Raw genomic sequence first — 22715 nt, forward strand, 5'->3', positions numbered from 1 at the left:
TCCATTTCCCATAGAAGACCACATTGAAACTCTAGAATGATGACAGCTGAGAGAATTTTCAGAGTTGTTATTAAACAAAGTATGACTATATTAAGTTTGGAAAAGTGAGTCAGGAAGTTTTTGTTTAATAAATTAATTGTTCATTTCATTGGTGCCCCTTTCCAATTCTTTGTGCCAGTGTTTTCTATGTTGAGCGGAAACTAATCACTTTGTTTACTGTTTAAAATTAATTTCCAATTCATTGTCCGGTATTTTGACAGTATATTTTAAACAGAATTCATTTGCCATAAGATGGTCTCATGAGTTGATGGATGACCTACTCTATTGCTCTGTCTTTGGCGTGGGTTTGCAGAGGGCGCACGTGAGGAAGACCTGGATGCTGTAGAAGCTCAGATCGGCTGCAAGCTCCCCGATGATTATCGCTGTTCCTACCGGATCCACAATGGGCAGAAGTTAGTGGTTCCAGGGTAAGGTGCTTGACATTTTAGTAATTTTCAGAAATGGGTATTACTTTTTAGAATGAAATTACATTTTAATTATAGTTTTTCTTAGCTTACTTTACTAAACATGAATAAGAAATGTATGTTTATATATGTATAGAGAGGGGGTAATTCCTTCCTTTTCCTTACAGCAGTCCATAATATAATGTCTATAGGTTAAGTTAAAGTTTATCAAAATAAATGTGTCTTATAAAAGCATTATTCCTGCCAGCACATTTTTATGATTAAGGTAAGATCTGATCTGGTTGGGAAGAAAGCTGTGGGACACAGGAGGGATGTGTGTGTGTGTGTGTGTGTGTGTGTGTGTGTGTGCATATTTGTGAGGACATTTGACTGAACTGCTTGATGTGATGTGTTTACTCTGTTACAAGCTAGGTAAAATGTTTTAGGAACTTGATGCAAGTTCTGTCTACTATATGTGTAAAAAGCATGATTTGTTCAGAGTTGTATATCCTAAACTAAGCAGAGTAGAGTTTTGTCATAATCAAGAACAGCCTATAACTGAATGACTTTTTTTTTTTTTTGAGGAAAGGACCTTGGCAGAGTATCCCTTTATTTCTGGTGGCTCTCCTGGTGACTGATTTGTCTGCATGTAAAGCACACCCACATAGGCATGGTCTGCCAGGCCCCCAGCCTCCAGGCCAGGCAGTACATACTCACTGAACTCAATGAGCAGCTTGCCATAGCCCCGGTGCTGATAGGGAGGCAGAGTCAAGATGCAGGCCACATTGTAATCTTCTGTGGACTCCTTTTCCTTGGAGAAGTAGCCCACGATGTGGAAGCCTTTGCAGTCGTACTCCGTCATCACGTAGAAGAGGAAGGGGTCTGTGTCGTAGTACAGTGTCTTGTGGTCCAGGAAGCACTTGGCCAGAAGACACAGGTTTTGTGAGTAACTCTTGTTTTTCCGTCCATCAATCTCAAAAAAGGAGATGGTGCCCTTGCGGTAAATTTCATTGCCTGGAGGGTGCCGAAGATCACATTTGGTAAAGTGGCGTTGCAGACACTTGAGGCTGCGGCCATATTTGAGCAAAATTCGCACAGGTAGAGGACAGGTAGCGTGGTAAGCTCTTGTGGGTACGGGGAGAAGTACCACGGCTTGATGCGGTGCCGGCCAAGCTTAATACACTCAATGTTCTTCATCCGGGTGACAATGTCGTCGTGGCTCCGGTCAGACACCAAACTGCCAGTCATGCGTGGTGCTGATGGTATTCCACCTGAGCTGTCCTGGGAATCCTCATCAGTGCCCAAGCAATTAGATTTCCGCTTCTGTCCTGGCTGTGCTGCCACTGCCCTACGGGCTGATCCATTCTGGGGGAACACTGAGGCTGGGGCTGTCTCGCTGGGCACTGGAGTTGCTGGTGAAACCACCTCCACCTTCCGTTTCACCTCTCTTTCGGGAGAGCCGGGGCGGGACCCAGGAAGTCCGTTCTTGGTGGGTGTTTTGGCCTCTTTCTTGGGAAATTGGATCTTCTTTAAGTCCAGCCACTCGTGAGTCACCCATTCATCCAGACGTTTGTTGAAATCAATGTAATGGACATAGAAAAGCTTCCGGCCACTGATGTCCTTCACGCTCAGGATCTCAGCCAGGGGCCACTCATCTTCGTTGTCCTGGTTGCGCCTGCGCCGCAGCACGGGCAGGCGGCAGCCCTCGATTATCTCCCCCTAGGGAGACAGCCCGGCGCCAGGGTCGGCTACTGGGGGGCCTCGGGCTCTACCCACCTCCCCTGGCTCCCTCCGCCCCACCCTGAATGACCTTTTTAAAATTACTTTGTAAGTTGTATTCATTGTAGTCTTTTTGTTTTGGGATGTTCTTTGTTTTTTTTGTTTTTTTTTGGTAAAAGAAGACCATATAGTAGCCGTCAAATTTATTCACAATTTTAAAGCTATAAACTTTGAATGTGTCTATTCCTTTTGTACTTTTATGGAATTAAACTATTTCAAAGATACTGTTTTTATAAAACACCAAGAAAAAAAAAGAATGCTTCGTTGTTCTTGATGGAACCTGCTGTGGCTCTGTCTGTGCAGTATAGCTGGCCTTTGCTACTTTGTGAGTTCCTCTTTTTCCCACCCTTTATCCCCCTGGTTTCTCCCCACTATGGATAGGAGAGAAAGAAGGATAAAGGACAGAGGAGATGGAGAGATAGGGAGAGATCCATGAATCTAATTTCTTTCCCAACCATTGCTCCCAGTTTCCAGCCCAGCCCAGCCCAGCCCCTTTAGACTGTTTCTCCCAACGGTTCCCCAGCAGTCTGTGTAAACATTCTCTTCTCCCAGCTTTCTCAACCTTAGCAGCTCCAAACTGTAACAACTGTTCTAGCCTGTCTGCTCAGCTTCTTCTGGCTCAACTGTCTCCTAACAATATTTTCTGTACCAACTGCCTTCTCTCACTCTACCAACCCCCCTCTCTCAGCCTCAGCTCAGTTTTTTTTTTTTATATTCTATCCTGTTTCCAGAAATCCAAGATGCAACTAACACTGAAGGTCATAGGATCAAGCAGTTCCAATAGCTAAAAATTCTTAAAGGGCCAGTTAACTAGCAACTGAGGATCCTTTAAAGGGCCAGCAACACAAGAGTAATAACACTACAGTGAAGAATTATCTGGGTTAAGTGTGTCTTGGGATTCTCCAATGAGTTCCTACTGATAATACAAAGTGTAGTACTCCAAATATAAAGTATCAGTGATGGTTCATAAATAGGCAAGTTAAGGGGGCTGGAGAGATGGCTCAGTGGCTAAGAGTGAATGCTGCTCTTGCAGAGGTCCTGAGGTCCCAAAACCCATGATGGCTTACAATGGCCAGAAGTTCCAACCTCAGGGACTCCCAATGCCTGCCTCTAGCACCTGTTCTGGGGTGCTCTCTCTATCTCTCTTTCTCTCTCATCTCTCTGTCATCTGTCACACACATACAGACACACAACTTAAAATAAAAAGTTACTTATCTATCTACCTATCCATACACCCCAAGACCTGGAGAGGACTCTTTACCAGTGACCAGTATTTCTGGTTTCATGAGATAAGCTGAAAGTTGATTCAAGATAAAATGTCAGAAAAGTTATTCCTTTTTCCATTAAATTAGCTGTTAATATATGTATACATTTATGAGTATACATAAATAGCAAATCACAGAAGTACTGGCAGTTCAGTATATAATAAAATAGACTTTTTTAAATTTTGAAGGCAAGGTCTTACTGTGCAGTCTATGTTGGTCTTGACCTCATTATCCTTTCTCAGTCTTTTGAACAGCTGGGATTTTAGGTATTTGCCATTTGCTCTGTGTGTGTGTGTGTGTGTGTGTGTGTGTGTGTGTGTGTGTGTTAAAACAGGGTTAGTCTAGCCCATGCTGGCCAAGAATCCACTATATAGCACTATTTGTGTTCTTTTAGCCTTATTTTTTTTTCTTTTTTTTTGGTTTTTCGAGACAGGGTTTCTCCGTGTAGTCCTGGCTGTCCTGGAACTCACTCTGTAGACCAGGCTGGCCTCGAACTCAGAAATCGCCTTCCTCTGCCTCCCAAGTGCTGGGATTAAAGGTGTGCGCCACCACTGCCTGGCAGCCTTAGTCTTTCTAAGTGTGGGATTACAAGTGTGAACCACTACACTAAGTTCCTTAAAAACAGTAAAGTTATATATCTTCTAAGAAGACTGGTGTTTATACTTTTAGACATTTAATTTTAAAATCTAAATCAGAATCTTTCTGACTAAAAGAGTGAATTTGATATATAGAAATGTTAGTGATTTTGATATCCTTAGTTTAGAATTTGTATGTTAACCAGTTCTTAGAAAGCTACCAGTGTGTGGCTGGGCATGGTGACACACAATTCTAATGCCGATAATCTCAGTTCTCTGGAGGCTGAGGCAGGAGGATTACCTCAAATTTGAGGCCAACATCAACTATATAGCAAGTACCAAGCCGGCTAGGACTCCATAGCAAGACCCTGGTGTGTTTGTTTGTTTGATTGATTGTTTTAAACAAAATGAAAAATACATTTGTCAGTATGAAATTGTCCAAAAAAGATGAAACGTAGCTCTGTGGCACTGTTTTGTTGTTCTGCTTTTGATGGTTTTGAGTCTGTATTCTCAGGCTGCTGGGAAGTATGGCATTGTCAAATCACTACCGCTCTGAAGATTTATTAGATGTTGATACTGCTGCCGGAGGATTTCAGCAGAGACAGGGCCTGAAATACTGTCTCCCTTTAACCTTTTGCATACATACCGGTTTGAGTCAGTACATCGCTGTGGAAGCTGCTGAGGGCCGGAATAAAAACGAAGTGTTCTACCAGTGTCCAGTAAGTAGGAAGTATGTTTGCTTATGCCTTTAATATGTATTCTGATAATAATATCAATGTGTGCATTGGATACTTTCAGGGATATAAAATAGGCTGGAGCATCATATAATTTACTAGCTAGAGAACTAATAGGTTTGCCACTGGACAAACAGTACAGACTACCACATATATAGATGGAAAGTTGTTATTCATGCTAAGGCATTTTAAGGATAGGAAAATTGAGGAACTTAGTATCGAAGTCCTTTCTTTTTTTTCTTTTCAAAGTCCTTGACTATATATAATATGTGAAATTATTTTTTGAACATCCTAAAATTGTTCAGGTCTCTTGACTCTGAACTCAAAGCCCTTTCTTGTAGGATAACAAGCTATTTATCTTATCACTTCTACTGCTAATTATGTTCTCAAAAAATAGTTTTATAACTTGTCTTATTAGAAATAGACTATATGTTTTCATTTTATTGAGAGGTGTCTTCAGACATTTTATAGAATAAGCCTGAGCATAGAAATTACAACAGTAGAAACTGAGAAGTGTTGATAAAATTTCTCCTCAAGAAAAACCGTAAATACTATCTACCTGTCTTCTTAAGAGTCCAATGGTGCCGGGTGGTGGTGGCGCACGCCTTTAATCCCAGCACTTGGGAGGCAGAGGCAGGTGGATTTCTGAGTTCGAGAGTTCGAGGCTAGCCTGGTCTACAGAGTGAGTTCCAGGACAGCTAGGGCTACACAGAGAAACTCTGTCTCAAAAAAGAGTCCAATGGCAAACCGAGGCATGAGTCCACCCAAGTTCACTTTGGGGATCAGTGACTATATTTCATAGGTGAGGGACTACTTATAGACATGTGGGTACCCATCTACCAATTGGCTGCATCTCAAAAGCTTTACCCAGCAGGTATGAGGACTTCCTCATAGCTGTATAGATGGAGACCCAGCCCTAGTCTTCCCTATATATGCCAGGTGGTAGGGAGCAGCTGGATACTCAGGTAAGAATCTTGTGTCCTTCTAGGATCCTCTATGGAGACAGGATGTAAACTATCAACCAGAAAAGCGGGGATGAACTTCTGTGTGTGGGGACGGGGTTGGGGACACTGCAGCTGAACTCTTCAAGATTATGGTTGCTTCACTTAGAAGACAGTTTTTCATAACAACAAGAATATTTGAGTATTGATTAGAATACTCAATTTATTTTTATCTATTTTGCTTTGTTCCCTGAGATCAAGTAAGGAACAAGAATAAATATATTTATATATTTTTTTTCACATAGGACCAAATGGCTCGGAATCCTGCTGCTATTGACATGTTTATCATAGGTAAGAGAAATACAGAAAAGTCACTTTTCCCTTCTTATTGGTTTAGAAAAGTAAATGAATTGAGAAAACTTTTACTTCCTTGAACAGCTGGCCATTTTATGCTTGCATTTTTTAATATTTCCTAGTTTATAACGTCCTTTGTCTATGTTCTCTCGTTGTGCTTTCTTTGTATTTTGTTTAGAAAAAAAATCCATATCCTGTACAGACTTAAGTTTTTAATTTTCTTTAGAGAAGTGAGATGCAGAATTGTTGTGCTTATATGGTCCTATATACCGTTCAGGCAACAGGCTACCCTGATAGAGAGCAGCTTGGGAGGGAAGAGGCTCATTTCAGCTTGCAGGTCACAGTCCGCATTGTGGGAAGCCAATCAGAGTCACACACGAGATTGAAGGGGAAGCCATGACCAACATTTGGGGGAACTCTTCAGTTTGTATGGAAATACAGCTCACCTTTGCTCTTGATCCAGTCTCATCCTGTTGAGACTCTCTGCTCACTAGCAGAGACTTCCTGCATATTGATTCTGCTTTTTAAAGGGATTTCTGACAAGCATTTCCCTATATACTCATAATACACAAAATGCTAAGGGACAACTCAGTGGTTGACTCTGTGCCTGGCATGTGCACGGACCCAGTTTTATTTAATCCCTTGCACTAAGTAGAGCAATATCTCTTTTAATTGTATCTTCCAATTAGAACCTTGAGCAGAAAATGAGTATCTGTTTTTTTCATACTGTGACATGGTCCGAGTTTGTGATAGACTTCACTTATCTGAGAAGGTTTCATGTTACACATGTTGTGCAAGCTTTTCCGTTTAGGCTTTGGCTTTCAACTCATTTGGACTTGAACTCAACTCATTCAACTCAGTGTCTTGTTTTTCTAAGTTAAGTGCCATCACAGCGTCATGCTTGTTCATGTTCATGGGCATCTTGGTATAGCTTATTTTCAGAGAAGACCATCACAGCTTTATTCCAGCAGGGCTGGTCAGTTTCCTTAAAGGCTTTCTGGTCAAGAAGGAAATTGCTGTTAGGCTCTGAATTTCTTTCTTTCATTTTCATATTTTTCTGCTTTGAAACACACCTTTAATCCCAGCACTTGGGAGGCAGAGGCAGGCAGATTTCTGAGTTCGAGGCCAGCCTGGTCTACAGAGTGAGTTCCAGGACAGCCAGGGCTATACAGAGAAACCCTGTCTCGAAAAAAAAACCGGTAAAAGAAAGAAAGAAAGAAAGAAAGAAAGAAAGAAAGAAAGAAAGAAAAGAAAAGAAAGAAAGGAAAAGAAAAGAAAGAAAATAAACCATCATTGCAACAAATACTAAGGTCTGAAAATTAAAAAACATAATAATTAGTGGTATAAATTGAGCATCTGATACTTACTAAAGACCTGGGTTAATTGAAACCAGATTACAAAGAAATTCATTGAACAATATCAACTAAGTACTATATATATGCTAGGTGTTTAACTGTACTATCAAATAAAATGATGAGGTTTAATAGTTATTTTATACTACCTAGAAATTTCAACATAGCCGGGACTACATAGAGAAACCCTGTCTCAAAAAAACTAAAAAAATAAAATAAATAAAAAGAAAAGAAATTTTAGCATAATTCATCTAAATACTTGTCATGGATCCTTTTAGAATATCAGGGACAGATAGTATGGACTGGACTGATGTAATAATAGATAATTGTTTTCTGCTTTGTGTTATCAGTGAGATATGGAGAGCTGCTGTGCAGCCGAATCTGTAGAAATGAGCATCTGACCACTTTGCTGTTAACCTGATGCTGGGAATTTTACAGTGTCATGTCTTTGGAAGATGTCTAGACTGAGCCTGGGTGGTGCCAATATTTTGAGTGTATATCAGGATGTGTCTAAGATGAATCCTGATCATTGATTGTAGGAGCCTGATAACCTTTCTTAATGTTTTTCTCCTAACTGTAACTATTTCCTTTGTTCTGTATGAAATTAATAGGCAAATATTTTTATCACTGTACCAAAACCAGTTAATTTGCGCATAAAACAAACAAAAAACAACATAAGTGGAAATAGCTGTAGAATTCCCTAACAAGAGTTAGGCAGGGGCTGGGGATGGTGGTGTAGGGAACACAAAGGAAATAATGTAGATTGAATTGCGAACAGAAGGGCTGGAGAGGCGGCTCATTTGGGTAAGAGTACTTAATGTTCAAGCATGAGGTTCTGAGTTCAAGTCCCAGTACCCATGTAAAAGCTCGGTATGGCTTTTGCCCACCATGGGCTTGTGTCCATGGCTGTAATCTCAGCATTTTATGGGACAGAGACAGGAGGCTTGCTGAGGCTTGCTGGATGCCAGCTTAGCTCCACATAGAAAGGAAGGCCCTGTCTCAAGGGAATAGGTGGAGGGTCATAGCAGGGATGGGATGGCTTTCAGCCTCTGCATGTGTATACACAAGTGCGCACAGATGCACATAAGTGGTTATACACCATAGTCATAAATAAGAATTGGGAAAAGAAATTTGTCCAATAGAATACTAGCAGAATTATACCTACAGCTATTTCTAGTTTTGGTATCATATCTTAAACATAGCAAAATTATAGTTGTTTGCTTCCTCTATTGATTTTTTTCCATGTACTCATTTTCTTGGTTTATAGGTGCTACTTTTACTGACTGGTTTACATCCTATGTCAACAATGTTGTATCAGGTGGCTTCCCCATCATCAGAGACCAGATTTTCAGGTATTTCACTTGGGGCTTTTGTGATTGAAATAACTATAAGTCAGAAAAGGCTATCTATTGCAAATATCTATCATGAGATGAGAAGGAAGGTTAAGAAATGAACTTCACTGTCCTTTATCTCTCTGTTTCATTCTCATATCAAAGCCAGAACATCCAAGCATTTAATTAACCAATAAATCTTTCGTCTTGAAAAAAACAAGAGAAAAGCTAAATATGGTTTAGTAGCTTGATAATAGCTACATAATTTCTCTTTGCAAAACAATAAAGTTTGAATAACAAGTAAATAACTAACTCCTGGCAAACATTTATTATCTGTAATGGGATATTGTATTGGAGGTGGTTATAGGTGATACTAGTTCATAGTAGGATTCATGGCAGAAATAGTAGGTTAAGTATATGTCATAAGAGGTACAATATGTTTACATTCTTACATATTGTCATAGTCCAGAGTCACCATTTAATAGTATAGTCAGTTTTCAGAAGTCTCCCAAATTTTTATAGCACTGAAAACCCAGAGAAGCCCTGTTTGGTTTCTAAATTGATTACTGATCCATGGTTTGAATCACTGACCATGGATCTTTGATTGCTGTCTATACTGAACCAGAGGCACCAAGGTTTTCCACTATTATAAAGTTCAAGTTCAATAGGGTTCTATCAAGTATGACTTAAAGTTTTAAAGTATAGGTAAGGCATTGTACTTTATATCTTTAAACTGTGTAAGAATAGAAGCTGGTTGATTTAATTAAACATGTTTAACTTTCTTCTTTGCTAGATATATTCATGACCCAGAGTGTGTAGCAACAACTGGAGATATTACAGTCTCAGTGTCCACATCATTTCTGCCAGAACTCAGCTCTGTGCACCCGCCACATTATTTTTTCACATATAGAATCAGGTGAGGCTTGTAAGTGGGACTGTGTGCTCGTCAGTATGTTTTCATGACAAAACCCTGAGGAATCAACTTTGGTAAACCAGGATTTCAGAGCCTTCAGCCCATGGCCACTTGGCTTTCTCGTTTCTGGGCCTAAGTATGATGAGGCAGGATATCCTAGAAGTGTGGACTAGTGCTACAGAGCAAAGCTGTTCAGTTTTATGGTGGCCAGGAAGCAGAGAAAGAAGAACCAAACAAATCTTCAACACATGAGTGCTTGTGGACCATTTTATATCTGAATCATCAGACTCATCTTTCAGCTAAAGTGCCAGTATCCTATGGCTGGTTGCTCTTTTCCATTTGGACACGATCTGTGAAATGAGTTTTATGGGTTTTGTTTGTATTTTGTTTTATGCTCCTACAAATCAAACCAAGAGCCTTGTCCATGTTTGGCAAGTACTTTTATCACTGAGCTACAATCCCAGCCATGAAGTACATTTAAGGTTATTTTTATTTGTTTTAAAAATTGTATCAATAATAATAACAATAATGAAGCCAGGTGGTTGTGACACGCTCCTTCAATCCCAGAATTGTGGAGGCAGAGAGAAGCGAATCTCTATGAGTTTGAGGCTGGGCTGCTCTGGTCCACAGAATAAGTTCTAGGACAGCCGAACTATACAGAGAAACCCTGTCTGGAAAAACAAAACAAACAAACATTATATTTATTTTTTAGTGTGTGTGATTGCATATGTGTGGTGGGTGCATGGGTATGTGGAGGCCTGAGTTTGACATCCGTCCTCCTGTCACCATCCACCTTACTTTCTGAAGCAGATCTTGCAGTTAATCTAGAGCTGCCAATATATCTAGACTAACTATCTACCTTGTTTTGGGGATCCTGTCTTCTTGAGCATTGAATCTATAAGCAAGCAGCCATGCCCACCCAATATTTAAGCAGGTTCTGGGGCTCCAGATATCACTCGTTAGGTTTGTGCACACTGAACTGCCTCTTTTTTTTTTTTTTTTAAAGATTTATTTATTTATCTTAAAAAGTTATTTACTTATTATGTATATAGTGTTCTGCCTGCATGTATGCCTGCAGGCCAGAAGAGGGCACAAGATCTCATTATAGATGGTTGTGAACCAACATGTGGTTGCTGGGATTGAACTCAGGACCTCTGGAAGAACAGCTAGTTCTCTTAACCTCTGAGCCATCTTTCCAGCCCCTCCCTAGCTCTTAAGTACACCTAAATGTTTTAAATTACATTTTTAATTAATTGTGTGTGCTTGTGTGGGTAGTGTCCTGTGGGAATAGGTTCTCTCTATTATGTGGATCCTGGGATGGTACTCGGGTTGTTAGGTCTGGCAAAAAGTACCTTTATCCACTGAGCTGCCTCACCATCCTGCTAAGGCACATTTTGAAAAATAATTTCTTGCTGAAGTTTGCAGAAAAGTTAATAAATTATCAACAATACAGTATTCACAAGGAGTTTGACAAGTTATAGGTTTTGGGGTTTTTTTGACATGTGTCCTGAGTGTAAATTATTATTTCAGATACTGCACGAACTGCAGGAATTACAGCTACTAGGTTGTAACTGTCAAAGCTTCATTTTAGATCTGTGATGTAATCTAGAAGCTATTCTATTGCCAAACAGAAAACTGTGCATTTAAAATTTCATGTGGTCTGTCTATGTTTAATTTTAAAATGTAAGAAGTATTTATGGTGTGTTTCATATGTATTGTGCATAATATTAAATGTTGATTTGATTAAATATAAAAACCAAATGCTTTAATTACTGTAGTTAGAAATATTTTGTGCGTAGGCAGAAAGATAACCCATTGCTCCAAGCATAGTGTAGATATTTGTTTTTATTTAGATTCTGCTTGAAATTAAGACTTGTTTAAAATAGAAATTCCTTCCTACCTTTACAGGATACTTAGCATAAAAATAGAGACAGATTCCAAGAGAAAGAGGAAATGTCAGTCTGTAGAAATAGAGTTGAAGTATAATCTCAGTAATTGGTGACATTTTGCTTTGAGCTTTTTAGAAGCTAATGGAAAAAAAGAATTGCATTGCATAGGTTTATATGAGTGAGTAAATGTGTTTTTTTTGTTGTTGTTGTTTTTTGTTTTTTTGTTTTTGTTTTTTGAGACAGGGTTTCTCTGTGTAGCCCTGGCTGTCCTGGAACTCACTCTGTAGACCAGGCTGGCCTCGAACTCAGAAATCCTCCTGCCTCTGCCTCTCAAGTGCTGGGATTAAAGGCATGCACCACCACTGCCTGGCATGAATGAATAAATGAATGAATGAACAAATGAATGAATGAATGAATGAATGAATGAATGAGTGAGTGAGTGAGTTCCTCAGAAGTTTTTTATGGCCTTGTATCTAGAAAGCGTCTGCCAAATGGTTATTTATTTGAGCAGCCAAAGATGGTTGTTACCACTGTTTTTGCATTTATTTATTAGCCCTTCTATTGCATTCTTACCGAATAGTGGATGTATAAATTAAGTGAAAGCGTTTTCATGGGGGAAGAGGGAGAGAATTAGCCTAATGAAAGCTGTGTCTTTGAGAACTTACGCTAACATGGACTTTGGGTTTGATTTATTAGTTTTCCTTGGAAGTCTTTCATAGTATTAACTCAAATGCTGAAGTACTTAAACAAAGAAACAAAAAAGGAAGACAGATACCACATCTATGCCCTGCTCTTTTCTCCAGGATTGAAATGTCAAGAGATGCTCTCCCTGAGAAGGCCTGTCAGTTGGACAGTCGCTACTGGAGGATAACAAACGCTAAAGGGGATGTGGAAGAAGTCCAGGGACCTGGCGTAGTTGGTATGTCACCCAAGACTTATATTTCTTGGTCAACTGTTTCTAAAATTTAGACTGTTTATAAGTTTACTTATTAGTCCCTGAAATGTCAGCTTGTCTAAAACCATAGCAAACTCGGTTATTTAGGGATTGATTTCCCTTTCTGTGGATCATCTATGGTTCCCTGATTGTTATTCTTGTGTTCTTAATTTTTTTTGATTGTAATTATTATGTTCTATAAGTTAGGAGGCACAAGACAGTAAGAAAATAATTTTTTTTTTTTTTTTTGGTTTTTCGAGACAGGGTTTCTCTGTGTAGCCCTGGCTGTCCTGGAACTCATTCTGTAGACCAGGCTGGCCTCGAACTCTGAAATCTGCCTGCCTCTGCCTCCCAAGTGCTGGGACTAAAGGCGTGTGCCACCACCGCCCGGCTAAGAAAATAAATTTTATGTTGGTAATCTTTATCAATTTTAGAAGTGATATTGAAATTAATAGCACAGATTGAATTTTCCTTAATTATTGATGTTGCCCTTCCAGAAGACACAAATTAAGTTTCTAGCACCCATATTAGGTGGCTCATAACCACATGTAGCTCCAGCTCCAGTGGATCCAATATCTAGTCTCTGTGAGCACCTGTACTCATGTATACATATGCACACACAAACACAGAGTTAAAATATAAATTTTTCTTATTTTTATGTATGTATTTATTTTTGGGCTCGGGGTTTGTTTTGTTTTGTTTTGTTTTTGGGGGGGGGTTGGGGGAGGGTTTCAAGACAGGGTTTCTCTGTGCAGCCCTGGCTGTCCTGGAACTCACTCAGTAGACCAGGCTGGCCTCGAACTCAGAAATCCTCCTGCCTCTGCCTCCCAAGTGCTGAGATTAAAGGCGTGCACCACCACTGCCCGGCCGGGCTCAGGGTTTTACTGTAACTTTGCTTGCCTAGAAATCTTTATGTAGACCAGGCTGGACTTGAGCTCACAGAGATCTACCTGCATCTTCTGAGTGAGGGAATTAAAGGTGTGCATCACCATCTCTGGCTGAAATATAAAATAAATCTCAAAAAAGAGAGAGAATCTAGTGCTAAGAAATGCTATTTAAAATGTGTATATTTTGTCATTTGATTGCTGATGTGAGGACCCTCCCCTGTAACTGATGTTTATCCAGACTGCACACTCGGGATGCATCTCACAACCTTCTGTTTTAGTCTCTTGCTACTATAGAATTATATTACCTTTACCTTTGTTTGAGCTACTGTCTCAACTGTGACACTTTTTTATTATTTGTGTTTTAAAGATTATGTCAACTTTGGAGGAAAAAAAAAGTATCCCTCTTAAATTTTGTTTACTAGCTATTCCCCACCTGCTGCCTTGTAGCAAATTTGGGGAATAAAAAAAATGTCAAGGGCTGGTGAGGTCTCAGCAGACAAGGCATCCCTGAGACCCATGTGATGGGAGACAATTCCCAAATGTTGTCCTCTGCCCTCCACGTGCAGAAAGTCCCAGCCCCCAGAAATCGAATTCAAAAGTAACTGTCAAGAGGGACGGAGCGTCATGATGCTCCACGGCAGCACTCTGTGGTAATCCTCTTAGGGTTTTGAGTTTTCTAATTGTGCAGTTCACTCTCTAACTACTTACAAAGCGTCTGGAGAATGTATTCACTAAAAGGAAGAAGTGAATTTTATTTATTGTTACTGTTTTCTCTGCAGGTGAATTTCCAATTATTAGCCCAGGTCGGATATACGAATACACAAGCTGTACCACATTTTCTACAACATCAGGCTATATGGAAGGGTATTATACCTTCCATTTTCTGTACTTTAAGGACAAGGTCTTTAATGTTGCCATCCCCCGATTCCATATGGCATGTCCAACCTTCAGGGTGTCTGTAGCCCGACTGGTAAGTTAAAATTTTTTCTAGTGCTAGATATATGACTTTGTAGAATTATTCTAAAGACTATCTTTGTTTAGGTAGATAGGTAGTTTATAATGATGTCCCCCTCCAAAAACAGGTAGACATTTTGAGGACGTATCTTAGGGTTGTATGAATATATGAGGAAGGTGAACAGTGTGTGTATTTTACTCCTACTATTACACTAGTGTGTATATCCCTCCTACTATTACTCATTCTGCAGATTAAACTTCTTTTCCACTGTTCCCAACAGTAGCTGTGTGGCCTGAATGTATTAGAGGATGTGAAGAACCAGTCAGACCACTTAAAATTGACTTTTGTCATTAAGAGTTGGAAAACAATTTCCTACAGTATTTTTGATAATACTTCCAATTTAGTTAAATAAACTAGTATCCTATAGAGATTTTTCATAGAGGATTTACTGGGTAAGAATATACTTTTAGCAGTCTTCTGTGATTGTTTTTCAAGTCAACCAGGCATATTTTACAAATCTCATTCTTAAGGTGACTTTGTGATAGGTACAACAATAGACCCTAATGTATGGGCTGTAAAATGATAGCACTATGTGAAATACTATGTTAGATTTCAGAATAATATATTCAAAATGGACCTGAATTGTGGACATTGAATGCTTAGACAATGCCCTCCCCTAGAATGGGTAGGTTTGAGATAATTGTAGAAAAGTGGACAAGCCACTAACCTTCCTGAATGAGGACCCATTCTCAACTCTAGTTTGAAAGAGAAGAATAATGCTGAGTCGTTGTACACTGTATGCAGTGTTGTGAAAAGGACCTGTACTAGTCCACCTTTGAGAGTAACGTTGTTCCCAGCATGGAGAACTTGCTGCTCTCTGGAATAGACTTCCATTTTCTTTCTTGGGTGAAGGGGATGAGAGGAGGGCTTGAGATAGTGTATCATTATGTAGCCCAGACTGGCCTCAAACTCACTGTTTTCTTGCCTCAGCCTCCCAAGTGCTAGATGTGTGCACCATCCCTACACCAGACCAGACTTCCATTCTTGGCCTACACCAGACCAGACTTCCATTCTTGGTTAGCCCAGAACCTATATGAGCGTGGTACCATCTTATCCTTAAATGGTTGATATTCATCAGTGAAGCTGTCTAGAACTGGAGTTTGCTTTATGGGGAAATTTTAAAATATGGACTTATTTTCTTTAATACGTATATTTTCTATTCCTTGTTGTTTCAGTTTTGGTAATTTGTGCCTTTCATGAAATTCGTTCATTTCATCTAAATGTTGAATTTATTAGCATAAAGTTATTCACAATATTCCGTTGATATCCTTTTAATAGCTATAAGAGCTGTAGTCAGATAACCTTCTTTTATTCTTAATATTCGTGATTTATACCTTTTTTTAGCCACAACATTTCTATTGATCATTCAAAAGGAACAGCATTTAGTTTTGATAATTTTCTGTAGTTTTCTTTTTCTGTTTCAGCGCTTAGTGGACTTGTCTTTAGTCCTCTTCTACTTACTGTGGGCTAAATTCACTTTTCTTGTAGCTTTTCAAGATAGAAGTGTAGATTATCGATTGTAGACCTTTCCTGTTTCTAAGCACTGTTTTAGCTGTATTGTACAAATTTTGATATGTTATATTTTGGTTAATATTTAGTTCTGATTCTCCTTGTAACTGACTTAAGACTGCATAGAAATATGTTAATTTTCAAGTGTTTGGAAGATTTTAGTTATCTTTTGCTTATTGATTTCTAAAATTATTGTGGTTAGAGAACTTACTTTGTATTGCTAATATTTTCTAATGTTTTATGACCCCAAATTATGTGAAGACTTTCTATATCTTGGTAAATGATCTTTGTATCTTTGAAAAGAATGTATACTCTACCATGTGTGAAATTATTCTATAAATGACAAGCCAAGCTGGCTGATTGACAGTGTTTGCCAAGTCATCTGTATATTTATTGCTCTTTCTTTAAACTTTTGTTACGTCAGCCATTGAAGAGATTATTGTTGAAATCTTTAGTCAATGGCTTTGTCCATGGCTCACTTTATTCTTGTCAGATTCGCCTCATGCATTTTGAAGTTATATAATTGCGTGCCAGTGTTTAGGATTGTTGTCTGTTTATGGAAGTAGTTCTTTGATTCTTATTCATCTCTAATAACATTCCTTGTCCTAAGTTAAGAGCATTGAGGTTTGCATGGGCAGGCAGTCGAGCTGGGTCAGTTTGATCCTTTTGTTGCTTGTCTTTAATCTTTGTTTCAGTGGATGTAACGTATGGGTTCTACTTAAAGACAGTGGTTCTCAAGCCTTTGGGTCTCATCACCTCCTTAGATGTATAAAACCATTGATGCCTAAGAACCGTTTACATAGTCATGTCAGTATTTACAACATTAGAAATTAAAACAGGACATTGATAATAGTATCAGTTCCTTTTAAAATTACAATAAATAAACCCTTTACATGTTCAACCCTCTCAACTGTATTTTATTTATTTAAAGCTTTAGTTTCTACTCAACTACAAGAAAAAGTAGTTGACCTGTTTTTCAGAAAATGTTTTCTCAAAGATGGAGAGTCATTAGAAAAAATGAGAATTGTGACTTATTTTAATCAACATAAAAAAGATAATAGGGTTGTATTTATTAGCCTTTCTTATTGCTATTATCTTCCTTGATATGGGAGTTGAATTGTGTTTTGCATTTTTTTGTCCTCCACCAGTCTGATTAATTGCTAGGCTTCGTAATTTCTTTTCCTTTATACTTGCCACTGTAAATATTCTGTTTAGTTTAATGATGTCCCCAGGTAGGGCATTTATTGTGCTTGATTGAGAGCACTATGAACATTCTAGATGCTTCTTTATGTTCATTCTCCTCTGTTCCTCTCTTATGTTCTGTTTGGATAGTATACTATCATCTGACTGTTTCTCTCTCTAACCACAGTTGATTCCTTTAATAGTTCTTGTTTTCTTCATTAATATAATAATAATAATACCTGATAACCATGTTTTAGGATTTCCAAAGCCTTCCCCATCCCTCCTTTTGTACCTCCTGCAAAATTTTGAAGTCTTCAAAAACAAAAAAATCTAAAGTTAAAAATAATGAAATAACATAAAAGTCACATTTGTGTATATTTTCTTATTGTGTTATAATAAATCCTAAATGACACAATTCTTTTCTCCTACATTTTCATTTGCTCTCTCAACAAGTGTCTGAGTACTGTAGCAAACAATATAATCAAAACCCCTGCCTTGGATTTTATATCCTAATTGGAAGAAACAAACAAATATGTGCTCTTGGGTCAAGTAACAAATGTGGTAGAGAAAAAGCAGGGGCTAAAGGGAGTGCCCTGTTGGGCTCTGTTCTAAAGATGTGTCCGGAGAGGCCTTGGTAATATCTAAGTAGAAATGTAGAAGGAATGAAGGGAGCCAAGAGGATTTGTGGAATAATATTTAGCCAAGAAGTACTTGGTATGAAAGTTCTTAGGCAACTGTGGGCTTAATGTGTTTAATCTAAGGAGGCTTGAGTGCAGAGAACAAGGGGAGAACAGTCATAAATGAGGTCAGAGTAGCCACTCTCAGTACATGAGAGCCTGTCTTAAAAAAGAGGGACCAGAGTAGTCTAATGATATTAGTGCAGTAAAAGACATGGTGGGGGGATTTTTGCTGACATCATGTACTAAACTTCTCAGTACTCAGATGGCCAGCTGAGCCCTGGTTGTTCAGACTCTTCATTGAGTTTTCAGATGTGTGTAAGAGAAGATTGGCAGCCAAGTTAAATTGATTGGGGATGCCTGCTTAAGCAAAATAGCATTCTAAGAGATAGTCTGACACTGCAACATGCTGCTCCTCTCTCCTGTCCTAGAGCCTCCATGTCTCCCTTTTCTTACAGTGTTGAGTGGTCTTAGGGATGCACCTCTCTAGGGAATCAGCAAAGTGACACTTGGCTGAGGCTGTTTGAAAGGGCAGTGTGCCTTTATCTTAGTTTTCCTGCTCCTGGAACTGCCTCTGGTGTCCTGAGACCTAGTGTGAGAAGTCCAGTTCCCATGAAGCAGCCATGGAAGGCATGTAGAGAGCCAGCTTCAAGGTGGAAGGAAGTGCCCACTCCAGGCTCCAGAGATTTGGATCATCCCAGTCCAGGTACCAGACATGTGAGTGAAGAAGCCCTTGAGGTGAAGCTTGGGTCCAGTCACCATTCAGCTGTAGCATCGTGAGAGACTTGAAGTCAGAAGTATTCCATTGAGTGCTTCTCAGATATCCAACCACAGGAACCAAGAGAAGATAACTGACTGTTGTCCTTATAAGCAACTGAAAAAATAAAAATATTTCTTTTTCAAATGTAGAGGCTACTGATGTTTAAATTAAGATGATGTGTCTTTGGAACACAATAAAAAACCTTTTAGGAACTGTGCATAAAAATTACCATTAGAGATCATATCTGATTAATATTTTCACATCTGTGTGTCCATAAGCAGATAGACTTATAAAGAATTAATAAACCATATTGCCATACGTTCATTAAAAATTTATTCTGGGTTACTAGTATGCCTACCTCTGTGTATGAGTTACCAACTACTATGTGAAGAACAACCACTGTCTTAGTGAAATGTGTTTACCATTAAAACCGTATTGAGCATTACTTAACATGATACATCCTGCATCACAAGATTGTGTTGTGTAGGTCTGTGAAAACTTGGGCCTAGCATGTCTAGTTACTTGTGTTCTAGGCCATAGAATTATTATAAGAACTGATGGACATTTTTCTCATCAGAAGGTTTTCTCTTTTAAGGAAATGGGTCCTGATGAATATGAAGAGATGGAGGAGGAAGCTGAGGAGGAGGAGGAGGAAGAAAATGATGACTCGGCAGACATGGATGAATCAGATGAATCAGATGAGGATGAGAATGAGTCAGATGAGGGTGAAGGGGAGGAGAGACGGAGAAGGGTCTTTGATGTTCCCATTCGCAGACGCCGCTGTTCTCGACTTTTTTAGCTGCTGCTGAAGAAGCTCTGGGATGGCGCTATTCTGTTCAATAGATTTGTCAATAATGTAAATAATTGTACTCAGCATATAGCAGGAAACTAGCATGAAATGTTCCAGACCTAGGCTCTACATGACACTACATTAAGAGTTGGATGGCTTTGCTTTGTTTTGTGGTTGTAGGTAGAGGGAGAAATGGGAATTGTATGTTTTCTCTTCCAGGAGTCAGTGGGAGAGCAGTTCTCTAGCTAAAGGACAGATGTTCCTTTGTTTAAAAATATTTTCTACTTAAAAACAAAACACAGAGGTGAAAGGAAAATTGTTTTGGATGAGGATTTTCTATGTAGCAGAAATGCCCACACAAGGGTTAGAGAGACTGTGTGGCTGCCTGTGCAAAGACCCCTTTAGTTGTTAGAAACTAACACAATTTGTAATTAGCTTAATCCACTTCATGGTTGTTAATATTTTATACTCATGGGGAACTAGATGGCTAACTTGAATAGGAATAGTTTGCCCTTTCTTAGACAATCTATCCTTGGATTAGTCTTTATCACACAGACCTGAGTTGCAAACTTTCATCTTTACTTTTAAAGTCTTCAACATAACTTTGGACTTTAAAGGTTAAAGTTTTCACGCTATGACCTCTCTCACATTATTTACAGATTCATCATTTTAAATGTAGTTTGTAAAAGTACGTAGAGTGTTGTTAAAGATTCTTCACAGTGTCTCATGTAGTCTAAATTTGTAAATATGCTTTCTGTTTTGTTTCTTTATACATTTGTCTAACTTTGTAGTAAGTGATCTGAATTTTATGTTAGGGTTAGGATGTTTTCATGAAACATGGATTTTTTTGTAATTATATAATTGAGAGTTTGGAATGAAATCCTTCAAGTGTCAAAACCTATTTTAAAAACAATTTTGTGTAAGTGCCTATTTCCCGTAGTCTAGTATTGAGCTTCTGTTCTTAAGCTAGAAGACGGCAATAGTACTCGCTGGCTTACGGCCTGACTGTAGCAGGTCCACTCAGAGTTGACTGCTGACTTTGATTACGCTCTTTTGTTCTCCACCAATATTCTGCTAAAACAGTTCAGTCATGGAGAAAATTTAGGAAGAGTGTGCCACATTCAAGGCTAAGTGCCTGCTCCCAGGGACTGTGAGCACACTTGCCCTTTTATGAAGACGGATCAGAATATTCCAAGTCATTTTCCTATTTATTTTTCATAAAAGAGTACAATCACATGGTGTTTCAATAACAGAAGCCACAAGCAGCCTCATCTTCTGTATACCACATCTGTTGAATGTATCACTTTTTCTCTTGTGCTTGATTAAATCTCATGTTGTGTTTGGTATGGCCCCAAAGCATACACAATCTACTGCTGAGGTTGACAGTTGTCATCAAGTGATTGACCCATTAATGAAATTAAAATGAAGGACTTTGAAATGGGAGAATCACTGATGACTACTGCTTATTAAGTCAGCCGCTCCACCATAGCTGGACCCTCAAAGAACGAGAACATATGGGACATAAGTTGTTGGAGCATCTGCTTCATTGAAGGCAATATGAATATTTCAAGAAAGGTCAATATCAGATCTGGAGACCCTTATAATAACCTGACTTGACACAAATGTGCCCTCAGCATCATGATGACTGCTGCCAAAGCAGGGTTTGCCTGCAACGTTGAAAAAGACTAGACCTGTCAGAGTTCCTGAGCACTCTGGGTGGTCTAAAATGATTGAATAATTATTAGAGAATTTGAAAGGAAGTGGTAAACTTGCACTTGTGGGTGAAGGCAGCTAACTTTTAAAAGCTAGAAAAGTTGGTGTGAAGGGCGGTTACTTGCCAGAGCAAACCCTCCTCTATTCCATCTAGGTTTGTATAAAATACACTCTGTACTGTTTGCACAGTGATAAAATCTCCTGGCAACACAGTAGTCACCTGATGACTCATTTCTTAAAATATAGTCCCATTGTTAAGTGAGAGCATGACTGTTACCAGACTGCCAAATAGTTGTCAGACTACTCAGACTACCCTTTTTGAAAATGGTCAACCGTTTTAATTTAGGCTGCTATAACAGAATACCTTTGATCATAATATACAGTAGAAAATATAGCCAAGCCATGGTGGCACATAACTGTAATCCCAATTTGAGAGGCAGATTGAGGCAGAATTACAGTGAGTTTGAGACTAGCCTAGGCTACAGAGTAACATCCTTTTTTTTTTTTTAAATGTAGCTATACATTTGAAGTCATTAACAACAATCAACCTAATGACCTACATTTTCATAAAGATGCTTTGTGGATTAATATAATGCACGGGAAGGGGATATAGACGGTGAACATTCAGACCCTACTATCGACCCACTTTAAAAGGACTTTCCCAATAAAGAAGTAGTTAAGAAACCATGACAACGCTGACCCCACACTTCTTGTCATTCCTTGTATCCCTTTTTCTAGTGTAATGATGATGACCCAACTGTGCCTGAGCCCTGTCTAATGTTTGTCACAGTGCTTCAAGATTGCTTAGCCTCCCTTCAAAATTTGCCTTTTGGTATATTCAACAGACTTTGTTTTATTTTCTGGGAGAGAGGACAGTAATAGACCCAAGAAAATCCATCCAAGCCCAGCTTGGTGGGCCAACAGATTTATTAGGATTACTAACAGGAACATGGATGATTGACAGCTGCAACTGAGGAACAACATAGCAGCCTTGGGGGAGGACTCACAAGCATCTCTGGCATTCCTAGGAAACTCAAGGCAGCTGCATGTTTGAAGAGTCTCTTCTAGCAAGTTTGTACTGCTTATATAACCACTGGAAGAGGTCATAAATTTCAGAGTCTTGAATCTTCTGAGGAGTTTCATGAGCCTCTCTCTTCAGGAGGCTGTTTCTATGAATAGGAATTAGCTATACAATAAACCTCCACATCACACTAAGGTGCGATTAGTTGATAAGTCTCTGTAAACTACATTGCAAACATTCATAAAAATTTTTAGTGTGTATGGGATTTATATCTGTGCACCACTTGTGTGCCTAGTGTTCATAGAGACCAGAAGTGTTTATTGGATGCCGTGGGTTCTGAAAATTGAAACTGCATCATCTGGAACTGAAGTCAGTGCTATTAACTGCTGAGCCATCCCTCTAGCCCCACAATAAGTGGAATTTAACCATTGACATCAATGTTGCCCCAAGCAGACTCTAGTGAAACAAACTTCTGGTACACAGCCACTTGAGAATACATTCTTTCATGTATTTGAAACTTGGGAGGAGACATACCTAAATTAACAGCTTAAATGGTTTGGTTCTTAATGAAAACTCAGAGATAATTAGTTCAGGACTTGGCATGATGTCATCAATGTTCCAGATCCAGATGTGTTCCAGATTTCTTTTTCC

At 39.0% G+C, this 22715-nt stretch overlaps 1 protein-coding gene and 1 pseudogene across 2 annotated transcripts in view; one reads left to right on the plus strand and one right to left on the minus strand.

Moving 5' to 3' along the window:
- Fbxo3 (F-box protein 3) overlaps positions 1 to 21727 on the plus strand; it is a 36796-nt gene extending 15069 nt beyond the window's left edge. The window contains exons 4-11 of one of the 2 annotated variants that reach the window (XM_028766812.1): positions 353 to 467; positions 4577 to 4781; positions 6043 to 6088; positions 8711 to 8795; positions 9568 to 9690; positions 12380 to 12495; positions 14177 to 14367; positions 19136 to 21727. In XM_028766812.1, coding sequence (XP_028622645.1) covers positions 353 to 467; positions 4577 to 4781; positions 6043 to 6088; positions 8711 to 8795; positions 9568 to 9690; positions 12380 to 12495; positions 14177 to 14367; positions 19136 to 19339 — 1085 coding nt within the window. In that variant the 3' untranslated portion in view covers positions 19340 to 21727. Of the gene's footprint in view, positions 1 to 352; positions 468 to 4576; positions 4782 to 6042; positions 6089 to 8710; positions 8796 to 9567; positions 9691 to 12379; positions 12496 to 14176; positions 14368 to 15342; positions 18685 to 19135 lie in introns of those variants that run through there. The other variant, XM_028766813.1, reaches the window with a different exon arrangement.
- LOC114620937 lies at positions 996 to 2285 on the minus strand (annotated as a pseudogene).
- Positions 21728 to 22715: the final 988 nt, after the last annotated feature.

The sequence above is a fragment of the Grammomys surdaster genome, unplaced genomic scaffold (assembly GCF_004785775.1).
Source record: "Grammomys surdaster isolate TR1022 unplaced genomic scaffold, NIH_TR_1.0 170, whole genome shotgun sequence".
Classification (NCBI taxonomy): domain Eukaryota; kingdom Metazoa; phylum Chordata; class Mammalia; order Rodentia; family Muridae; genus Grammomys; species Grammomys surdaster.